Source organism: Diabrotica virgifera, chromosome 4, assembly GCF_917563875.1.
Source record: "Diabrotica virgifera virgifera chromosome 4, PGI_DIABVI_V3a".
In the NCBI taxonomy this organism is placed as follows: domain Eukaryota; kingdom Metazoa; phylum Arthropoda; class Insecta; order Coleoptera; family Chrysomelidae; genus Diabrotica; species Diabrotica virgifera.
The window spans coordinates 195,666,876-195,678,980 of NC_065446.1; the positions used below are offsets into that span (position 1 = coordinate 195,666,876).

The 12,105-nt window shown below is 32.4% G+C and overlaps 1 protein-coding gene across 3 annotated transcripts in view; it reads right to left on the reverse strand.

The window, feature by feature from the left end:
- Nucleotides 1-846: 846 nt before the first annotated feature.
- LOC126883288 (uncharacterized) overlaps nt 847-12,105 on the reverse strand; it is a 40,704-nt gene continuing 29,445 nt past the window's right edge. For 2 of the 3 annotated variants that reach the window (XM_050648635.1, XM_050648637.1), the window contains exon 2: nt 847-1,058. In XM_050648635.1, coding sequence (XP_050504592.1) covers nt 951-1,058 — 108 coding nt within the window. In that variant the 3' untranslated portion in view covers nt 847-950. Of the gene's footprint in view, nt 1,059-7,488; nt 7,693-12,105 lie in introns of those variants that run through there. The other variant, XM_050648636.1, reaches the window with a different exon arrangement.

The window sequence follows — 12,105 nt, forward strand, 5'->3', positions numbered from 1 at the left end:
TATATACATATTGTTTGAAGAGGTAAAAATCAGAAACAAGAAAATAAACAAAGAAAAGTCAAAAACAATGATACCTAATTGGAAGAAAAAAAGGAAAACATGAAATAAAAGTAGATGGCAAGCAACTTGAACAGGTAGACAGATATATGTATTTGGGGGTAATCATAAGCCAGAATGGAAAATTAGAACATGAGATAAATGAAAGAATTTCAAAGACTGGTAAGCTGTACAATATTATTAAGAGTAACTTTTTAAAAAAGAAAGAAATACCTAAAAATATAAAAACGGAAATAGTAAAAAATATTGTGAAACCCACTCTAACCTATGACTGTGAATCTTGGGCATTATCAAAAAGGCAAAAGAATAGACTAATAAGCACAGAAATGAGATTTTTGAGAATAATAGATGGAAAAACAAGGAAGGCTAAAAATAGAAATCAAATCTTTAGAGAGAATCTGAAAATACACCGTGTTACAACAAAAATCGAACAAGGCCAACTAAGATGAGTCGGACAGGTATTGAGAAGAGGAGAGGAGAAAATAGTAAGACAGAGATATGAAGCGAGAGATATGGGAAGAAAGAAGACAGGAAGACCAAGAAAGACGTGGACAGAAGAAGTAAGGGAAGCGACCGACAAAAGAGGAATAAAATGGGAGGAAACAAAAGCATTGGCCATGGATAGAAGGAAATGGAAGGAAATGTGGAAGAAAACGACGGAAACTCTAACTCAATAATAACTTACACCGAAAGGTAGACGAGTTCTGGAATAAGTAAGTAAGTAAGATTTTTTAATTAACTTTTACCAACAAAACCACTTCATCCATTATTGAAAAAATTAGGAAAACATAAATCTCAACATTTTATTTATCGTTTGTAAAATTATTACAAAAAGTAGAAAGAATCACTTTTTATTTAGATGTAACATAGTAAAATAGTAATTATTTAAAGGTTTAAACTGTCTTTTTATCTTCTACTTCACCACTCTTCTCTTCACTTTTTTCTTCACATTCAACCGCTTCCTCGCCGATAACTGGATCTGCCTCGGATTTGTCTGGTTTCTGCAAATATTTCAGTAATTAGAAACAGGCATGACCAAATTTTAGTTAAATATAAGCCACAAAATCTAATGCTAAATATTCGCAAGACGAAAACATCATTTTCCACACGTCTACATCTACTCTATTTGTTCGCATCCTGTACAAGAAATAACTATTGATTATAGTTTGTTGTGAAGCTAAAAAAATGTAGAGACGTTATGAAGACAGTGAGTGTGCCCGATAGATACTTTATACAAAATCTTAGCAATAACATTAAGAAAAATATACTAAATTGCTATTGGGACCGTGCAAGTTCGGCAAAGCGACACCTGGTTTCTACGCTCAGCAACATTATTCGCACTTTTAATTATATTGGCCAATTATATTACTCCTGGTTACTGGATAATAATTGTCAAGGCCATAGTCCAAAAAAATAATAAAAAAAAATAAGATTCAAGTTATGCTATTAAAACGCAAACAATTGTATGTAGTAAATAGGGGAGACCGGGGTTGGTTGTCATAGATTGGCCTATTACATTTTTTTTTTGAGATTAGTATTACTTGTTTTGAAAAGTGCGCATTACCGTAACATAAAGTGAACATTACTTTAATAGTCCCTTTTTTTCTAGATCTCTAGATGTATTCCAACATACTCATATAAAATAATAAGAGTAGCTCTACAACCTATGTCAATTTACCCCGTGATTGGGGCAAATTGTCATACCCCTTGGGGTAGGTTGGCATATAGGTATAAAACATAACTACACTTGAAAAAGATGCAAAGGAAGAGTGATCAACAATAAGTAGGTATACAAAATAACAGAAGCCGAAAAAATATTGGTTCTTCTTCTTGCAGTACCGTCTCCTATCGGAGGTTGGCTACCATCACAGCAATTTTAACTTTGTTAGCTGCAGCTCTGAACAATTGTATTGAACTGCACCCGTACCAATCCCTTAAATTTCGTAACCAGGAAATCCTTTTACGTCCCACATTTCTTTTTTTCGAGATTTTTCCTTGGATTATGAGCCTTAGCTGGTAGTTGTTTTCGCCTCTCATTATCTAGCTGGATATTCCAGTTTTCTCGTTTGTATGGTTTTTATGACTTGGCATTCCTTCCCCATCTTCAGCAAAACATCTTGATTTGAAAATATAGGTAAATGTATTTAATAAGAACGTATGAATGCAAACAACTTAATTTTTTTTAATAATAAAATAATTAGAAATCTGTATTTAGAAATACTGTTAGTATTCATCTCAATGGCAGTTTTGACACCTATATGGCACAATATTGCCATCAGTGTATTTGAAATGTGCTGAAAAGTTGCATTCAATGCATTCGATCCACTGTCCTCCAGGGTGACTATTGGAATGTGGCTCCATGCAAACTAGACAGAAAGGATTATCCTGGTCTAAGTCTTCATCTGAAGATACTGTTAATGGACGCTTCTTCTTTATTTTTCTCTTGAATAAATCTTTTTTGGCATTATCAACCGTCTTTTCGGTTGAAGTGGAAGCAGAGTTTTTTGCGATTCTTTTCCCTTTTCTAGCAATAGCCTTCTTCTCCTGTGCTGTTTTTTCCTCTTCTAACGCTTTTTTGATTGGTGTGTCTATGAGAATTGCAGTGGAACGTATTTTTCTTCCTCCTTTGGTATTTGTTTTTCTGTCGCCAGCTTTAGAAAATGGTCTTAAGCTTATCAATAAATTTTTGCTGGAAATATGAGCACGTACCTACAGCTCGTTCCATAACGTCAGCAGGTGTTTTTCCTCGCTCTGTTTTTCTTTTATAAGTTCGCATGGTTACGTCTGCAAATAATTAGATAATATAATTAGATAATACTTTTGTTAAAATCAATCGATTTCATAGTGATATACGGGGCAGGTTGGCACAACGTGACAACCTGCCCCATTCATAAAATGCCAACCAACACCGATGACGGTTTCTCAACTAAAATGGCTAACACGTGTTTACGAATTCATAAACTATAAACGAATTCATAAACTATAAATTTGTTTACGTCAGATTAAAGAGCTGTCAATATACCTTCACACCATCATCGCAGAAAATAACTTAAATGTTTGTACTAGATTATATTAAAAAAAATGGACGACAACGAAAAATTACTCACCAAATGTAAAATCACAAATCAGCACTATATTCACTGGATAACGTTACAACTTCGATTGAATGTATTGTAACACAAGCGCCGACGGTTTGTGCATGCACAGGTCGACGCGCTATGTCTTACTATGAACGACGCGTAATTTAAATGCACAATGTCAACGTACCCCGTATGACAACCAACCCCGGTCTCTCCTACAATTAGCTATTAAAATGCAGTACTGCAAGGAAAATACAATTAATTAAATTAATTTTTCTTCTTCAATGACAGTAGGTACGAAATATACGTCAATTTGACAATTTCAATTGACAATATGATATACCTTCCAGGTACTTACACACCGCGAATATGGAAGAAATCCTATATGAGTATCAGCCCGGCTTTAGAAAGGACATAAATATACAGAGAGGGGCTAAGGTCGATTTTTATTTTTAAATTACAATTTTCTGGCATATGTTTCATACTAGTGACGTCATCCATCTGAGCGTGATGACGTAATCGATGATTTTTTTAAATAGGAATAGGAGTCGTGTGGTAGCTCATTTGAAAGGGTGTTCAACTCTATATTTAGTAATATAAACAATAATATCATTATTTTTACAGGGTGACCAAAAAATAATTTTTGAATTAAAATAATTTAGGCAAAAAGAAGAATGTATGTAATTTATTTAACACAAAATAAATTGTACTGATGTCAGTAAATAGAAAAAAATGTTTATTTGACAAATAAACATTTATTTTCGCTTAAATTAAATCACAAACAGCCTCCCACCTACCTCTTGGCAGTTTGAACATTTAATTTTAGAGAAAAGCAATGTTTATTCAACAAATAGACATTTTTTTCTATTTTCTGATAGCAATAGAATGTATTTTGAGTTAAATAAATGGCATTCATTCTTCTTTTTGCGTAAATTATTTTAATTCAAAAATTATTTTTTTGGTCACTCTGTATAAATAATTATATTATTGTTCATATTACTGAATATAGAATTGAACACCCTTTCAAATGAGCTGCAACACGATCCCTATTCTTATTTATAAAATCTTCGATTACGTCATCGCGCTCAGATGGATGACGTCACTAGTATGAAATATATGCCAAAAAATTGTAATTTAAAAATAAAAATCGACCTGTTTCGGGATTTTTCTCCAAAATCGTCCATTTTAGACAAAATAAATTTATTCCATAATTTAGCGTCTCTCTGTATACTGTAGACTTAATCTTCTCATTAAAGGAGATACAGACAACTTGAGGGTGATGAGGATGAAGGTAAAGTTCATCTGCATGCTTTGTTTGTGAATTTTAGACAAGCATATTATGATCATCATATGATAGACTATCAAATTGTTAATTTCTCATAGCCTACTTTAGGCTTGTTTTTGTTTATTAAACTAAGCCGAAAATGAGGATTTATTGATGGAAAACATGTCTAGTTGTTAACGTACCTAATTTTTTATTATTCGACATCAGCGAATGAATCAAAAAACAAAATATTAAGAAAACGTAAGGCTACAATTAAGTTTTAATTTCAATATTTTATATCATGCTAGAATATTCCACAGAGTGTTCCGAACTTTGTGAAAAAAAAAACATAATATGATTGTTACACCCGGTATATAATGACATTTACCTGTCTAGCAACAGTATTATTACATCAATATTCTCAAAGAATAATGCTATAACATACTAAATAGTACATTCTTTCACGGTTTTTGCTCTAAATTTTAAAGAACCGCTTGGATTGACATGCAATTTGAAATACGTATAGCTTACATGTCAAAGAAAAAAAGTGATATTGTGCCGATGTGTGCTTTTTCCCTAGGGGTGACTTTCATCCCCTCTTGAGGGTGAAAAAAGATATGTCCAAAATAAGTCCGGAAATAGGTAAACTGACTAATTTTAAGTAACTTTTGTTCCATAGAGCTTTTTCGCCAAGTCAACACTTTTCGAGTTATTTGCGAGTGAATATGTTCATTTTTCAACCAAATAACCACATTTTTAGATGGTTTTTCGCAAATAACTCAAAAAGTAAGTATTTTGTCGAAAAAAGCATTCTTAGCGAAAGTATAACCTATAAAAATGTAAAAAAAATTGGCGTACGCGTTAGGTCTCTGGATCTCGTAGAACCAGAGTTATAGCCAATGAAAAATATATTCATATTCACCAAATTTCAAATAGAATATTTCGAGGTAAAATATCCAAAAAAATTAAGCACTTTTTGGGGAAAACCGATGATAACTTTTTTAAAGTGTTCAAAAAATAGTCCTGTCGCCAGGGGGGGTACAACGGCCTCCTTAATTCAGATGGACTTACCCAAGTTTTTTTTATATATTTTGACCCGTAGAATACGAATTTTTTGGGTAACAGTTGATCCGGATGTCGATAAGATTGTTATAGACAAAGAACTTGAGGAATTACATAACAGCGATTTCTCGCAAAACAAAACATCTTTTTGTATTTTTTGGATCATTCTGAGCAAAAAATGTTCTGACAAGTTTTTTCGTAGGATGCATAGTTTTCGAGATAAACGGGGTTAAACTTTCAAAAAATCGAAAAATTGCAATTTTTGAACACGAATAACTTTTGATTAAAAAATAAAATAACAATTCTGCTTACCGCATTTAAAAGTTCAAGTCAAATTATATCGGTTTTGATTATTTGCATTGCTAAAAATTTATTAGTTTATTGTTAAAAAAAGCTATAAACGCCTAGTGCGTGAGTGATGTTTTCAATGATTTCTCATTTAAAATCGAACGAGTAGGTAGAGTAGCTACAAGTGCAAGCAAGGCAATTTCTTCGTAGCATGCGTTAAAACGCATGTATTAGGCACGGGAAACACCATGTTTTATAGCTTTGTTTAACAATAAAAAAATTAATTTTTAGCAATGCAAATAATCAATATCGATATAATTTGATCTAAACTTTCAAATACGATAAGCAGAATTGCTACTTTATTTTTTAATCAAAAGTTATTCGGGTTCAAAATTTGCAATTTTTCGATTTTTTGAAAGTAATCGTTACTGCTCCACAAATTATTTTACTTATATTGTATTTATATGATCTGTAAGTTTCATCGATTCAAAGTGCTTATTTTTGAAAAAATTTGGTTTCAAAGTAAAATTTTTAAAGATTTTAATTTTGAAAAATATGCTTTTATTCAAAATAACTTAAAAATTGTTAGAGATACCAAAAATCTCGAAAAACAAAAAAAGTCAGCATTGCTTTTCTGAATATCATGTATTTTTTTGTTTTTCTATTAGACAAAAATCGACTAAGATTTGGTGTTTCTAAATTTGCATACATTCGTGATCAGTTACACGTTCAACCCCTTTTAACTACAGCCCTTTCAATAATAAGGACTTTGAACCGATGAAACTTACAGATCATATTTATAAACAATACATACACGAGTCAAGAAACTTGTGAAGTCGTAACGATTAAGTTCATTTAAAATACTAATTAGGGAATGATTTTCTCGATTTTTTTACCAAAACAAAAAGAGACTAACTTTATTTTGAGCGTAACTTGTTTACTTTTGATGCTAGAAATTTTTTTTATAAAACAAAAATGAAGCTTTTTTTAAACACTTTAAATAAGTTGTAATGAGTTTTCCCCGAAATGTGCTTCATTTCTGGTTATTTCACGTTAAAGTATTCCATCTGGAATTTGACGAATATGAACCTATTTTTCATTAGTTATAACTCTGCTTCTACTAGGTACAGAGACGTGATATATACACCATTTTTTTAAATTTTTTACAGGCTATATTTTTGCTAAGAATGTTTTTTCGACAAAATACTTACTATTTCAGTTATTTGCGAAAAACCGTCTAAAAGCGTGGTTATTTTGTTGAGAAAATGAACATATTCACTGCCAAATAACTCGAAAAGTATTGACTTAGTGAAAAAACTCTATAGGACAAAAGTTACTTAAAATTAGCCAGTTTATCCATTTCCTGACTTACTTTGGACGAATATTTTTTCACCCCCAAGAAGGGGTGAAAACCACCCCCAGGGCAAAAGCACATATCAGCACAATATCACTTTTTTTCTTTGACTTGTTAGCTATGTGTATGCCAAATTTCATGTCAATCCAAACGGTTCTTTAAAATTTAGAGGTTTTGCAATACATATTTTACCGTTAAAGAACGGACTAAAAAAAATCACTCAAATCGGACAACAGGTTTAGGAAAAGAGATACATCAAAAAAGTCCGATTTTTAAGGTGGTGCGTTAATTTTGCTGCTTGGTACATATTAATTAATTAATGATTTTTAATTAACTTTTATTAACAAAACCACTTCATTCATTATTAAAAAAATTAAAAAACATAAATCTCAACATTTTATTTATCGTTTGTACAATTATTATAAAAAGTAGAAATAATCACTTTTCATTTAGATTTAACATAGTAATTATGTAAAGGTTTAAACTGTCTTTTTATCTTCAACTTCATCACTCTTCACTTCACTTTTTTCTTCACCTTCAACTGCTTTCTCGCCGATGATTGGATCTGCCTCGGATTTGTCTGGTTTCTGCAAATATTTCGGTAACCAGAAACAGGCATGAACAAGTTTTAGTAAAACATAAGCCACAAAAGCTAGTGCTAAATATTCGCAAGACGAAAACATCATTTTCCACACGTCTACACCTACTTTCTGTGTGCGCATTTTGTAAAAAAAAATAACTATGGATAGTTGTGAAGCTAAAAAAATGTAGAGAGGTTATGAAGACAGTGAGTGTGCTCGATTAGGGACACTATGTCATAACTATAGAAACGCTGTTAATGCCAACAAATGAACTCTTACATAATCGATATGATAAATAATACGAGGATATCTGATACAAACTAGATAATTGATTTGTTAATATTTTATAACATATTCATTTAAAATATATGACATTAAAATTTATTATCGATTTATAAAATGTATACTGTTGATCAGGGAGAATAATGCAATAATGCAGCAAGGCAAACTTTTAGACCAGGGCAGTTAGTAAAAATAAATCGATTTTTAAATACAGCACCTAGAGACTTTCAACTTTTTGCATTCTGTTCAGGATGATGTCAGGAAAAAGTCTACACTAGAAAAAGAGGAGCAATACATAGATGGATTTTAAGTGGATAAAATCCATCAAAAGTACATAAACATGTCAAAATAAGTGTATTAAGGGCAGTGGCGTAACAAAATCCGTCGGGGCCCCCCTGCAGAATTGGAAATGGGGCCCCCTTTAAAAAATTACTAAATGCGACATGTGTAACAAGAACTTATATGTGTTATAGCCCAGCAAATGAACGTGAAATACGGCGACACCGTGTAATTTTCAATGTCACCACCGAAGTGGTCCAGTCACTATTTTTCTAGTTATTTCTAATCAGCCCTAAACATCCATCCTTGGATATAGGCCTCCTCTTCCTTCTTCCGTGCCTCTCTATCTTGGGCAATTTGCATCCATTTTGACCCAGTGTGTTTCTTAAGGTCATCTGACCATCGCATCTGTGGCCTTCCCCTTTTTCGTTTGTGGTTCCATGGTCTCCAATGTATTACCATCTTAGTCCATCTTTCATCCTTCTGCCGTAGGGTGTGTCCGGCGAACTTCCATTTAAGCTTTGCTACTTGGGTAGAGACGTCTTTCACTTTTGTTCTGTTACGGATCCATTCGTTTCTTTTCCTGTCTGATAATTTAATGTTCAGCATTTGTCTTTCCATGGCTCTTTCTGTCTTTGCTATTTTTTCCATATTCTCTTTTGTAAACGTCCATGTCTGAGAGCCATATATTAAAACAGGGAGTATACATTGATTGAAGACTTTTGTTTTTAGGTATTGCGGGTATTTTCTATTCTTTAGAATATAAGACAGTTTTCCGAATGATGCCCAGGCCAACCTTATTCTTCTCTTTATTTCTTCGGTCTGATTTTCTTTATTTAATCTAGTGATTTGTCCTAGATATACATATTCTTTTACTTGTTCTATTCTTGTTTGTGCCACTGTAATTACTAGTTCTTCTTGTTGATTGGTCATGGTTTTTGTTTTACTGTAATTCATCTTCAGTCCTATCTTTGTCGATTCTCTATCTAGTTCTTCCATCATTCTTTGTAATTCTTCACTTCTTTCTGCTATTAATACAATATCATCAGCATATCGTAAGTGATTCAGATATTGCCCGTTTATGTTTATACCCAAACCATCCCAGTGCAGTTGTTTGAACACATCTTCTAGCGCTTGGTTGAATAGCTTGGGCGAGATGGTATCTCCTTGTGTTACTCCTCGGTTTATTTTAATAGGCTCCGTTTGTTTCATTAGCTTGATAGTTGTTGTTGCCTTATCATATATATTTGTAATTAAGTCGGTATATCTGTAGTCTATTCTGCTGTTTTGTAGGGAATTCTTTACTGCCCAGTGTTCCACACTATCAAATGCTTTTTCGAAGTCAATAAATGCCATGTATAGCGGGATATGATATTCGTTAGCTTTTTCGATTAATATCTTCATCGTTAAAAGGTGGTCACTTGTACTGAAGCTTTTTCTAAATCCGGCTTGTTCTCTTGCCTGGTATTACAGGGGCGTCATTTAGGCGTCCAGGGGGGGGCATTTGCCCCCCCCTGGCCCTAAAAAATGACTGAAATTTACAAAAAAATACATCAATATTCATCATAACCTCATATATAATGTATTGTATATATAGTGCTTGCCCCCCCCCAAACAAAATTTGAAATGACGCTCCTGCCTGGTATCCATCTAATTTAGTTGTTAATCTGTTTGTTAATATCTTGGTTAATAGTTTGTACATCACATTTAGTAAAGTTATGGGTCTGTAATTCTTTAGATCCTTTTTATCTCCTTTCTTAAATAATAACAATGTTACTGCTTCGTTCCAAGTGTTGGGTATTTGTTTTGTCATTAATATTTTATTCATAAGTGTGTACAAAACTTATCTAGTTGTTTTCCCACCATTTTTTAGCATTTCTACAGTTATCCCGTCTTTTCCTGGCGATTTATTATTCTTCATCTCCTTGAGTGCTCATTTTATCTCATTCTTACTGATTTCTGGTTGTAAGTCGGAATTGACATTTTTTATTTTTATTTGTAATTGCTTAAGGTGCTCTAGTTATTTACGAGTGTAAATATTCAACATTTATCACCAAAAAAAAAAAAAACGTTTTCAGGCGGTTTTTCGCAAATAACTTAAAAATTAAGTATTCGTAAGTAAGTAGCAAAAATGTAGCTTATAGAAAAATGAAGTCTATCAACCCAGTAAATGACAACTTGTAACTCATGAAAAATTGTCCTTATTCGTCGAATTCCAAATCGAATATTTCAACGTGAAATAACCAAAAAATGAAGCACTTTTCGGGGGAAACTCATTAAAACTTTTACATACACTTTTACACTTTACCTCGTTCAGCCTAACCTTCAGCACAAAGCTAAAAACATTTTTCTCGTAGCAATGGGGATATTTGTTTAAAAATAAAAATATTTGAACTGCAAATATTTAAATTTATATTATGTTAAATTCTCGAGCGGGCTCTCTGGATCCGCCCTTGCTAATACTTTAAGTTATCTATTTTGAAAAAAGATCATTTTTCTAAAATAAAAAAACTTTTTTTACTATAAAACCATTTTTTTCTTAAATAAGAACTTCCAACCGATCCATCTGAGGGGGAGATTTTCACGTTTTTTTGTTAGCAAAAAAGGAGCCAACTTTATTTTTGAAGCTTAGTTTTGATGCTAGAAGCTTACTATAAAATGCTACAAAAAAATAAAAATAAAGCACTTTTTTAAACAATAAAAAAAGTTTCAATGAGTTTTTCCCGAAAAGTGCTTCGTTTTTTGGTTATTTCACATTGAAATATTCGAATTCAAATTGAACAAATAAGAGCAATTTTTCATGAGATACATTTTTTCTTTTACTGTGTCGATAGACTTCATGAACCCTTTTTTTTGTTTTTTATAAGCTACATTTTTGCTAAAAATATTTTTTTGGTAATTTTTCGATAATATGTAATTCGATAAAGTACCTACTTATTTTTTAATTATACGATGAAACCGCCTGAATGCGTGATTTTTGTTGAAAAATAAACATTTTCACTCGGAAGTCACTTGAAAAGTATTGACTTAGATAAAGAAACTCTAAGTTGCAAAACAAAAGTTGCTTATAATTAGTCAATTTATCCATTTCCGAGCTTATTTTAAACGTATGTTTTTCACTCCCGCAAGTAAAAGCAACCAACGGCACAACTCCAACTTTGAAGTGAAGGATAAGTAGAATCTAAATCCAAATTGCCAAGCAAATTCGTCGTGACGCTGATAATTACACTCCAAAACGGTCATTTACTATTCATGTACTGTTTATGACAAATTACATTTTTCATCTTTATTGGTATAGAATAAAATAGAAAGAAAATTAATAAACGACTACATTATTACAATATTACATAGTATTATTCTATGAGATGAACAACTTTCTTAGTGCACTATTATCATCGAATTATCTATAATTTTATTAATACATACAATACATACATACGATACATTGTATCTATCTGATGGGCAATTTCATTTTCAATAATGCATTGCTTAAAAAATGTTGCGTAGATATGTATGCGCAAAATAAAATAATATAACATTAACAGATTTTTACATATTATATTAGACGACAAGATGGGGTCCCCCCGCAAGCTTCATGCTGCGGGTGCCTCTGTTACGAGCCTGATTAAGGGCCAGATTTTGTTACTCGGGGGGTTTTTGGTGTCGCTGAAGACGAATACGCCATCAGAGTCGACCACCGAAGTACCTGGTGCCCAAGTTCACTGCTAAGGTACGTCATCTGAAGTTTCAAGTGTTTATGACACTAAAGTGATGATGCAGACAGATTACTCGGGTGGTTTTAAAATAGCTGAACAAGAATACGCCATCACAACCGACCTCCAGTGCACCTGGTGCCCA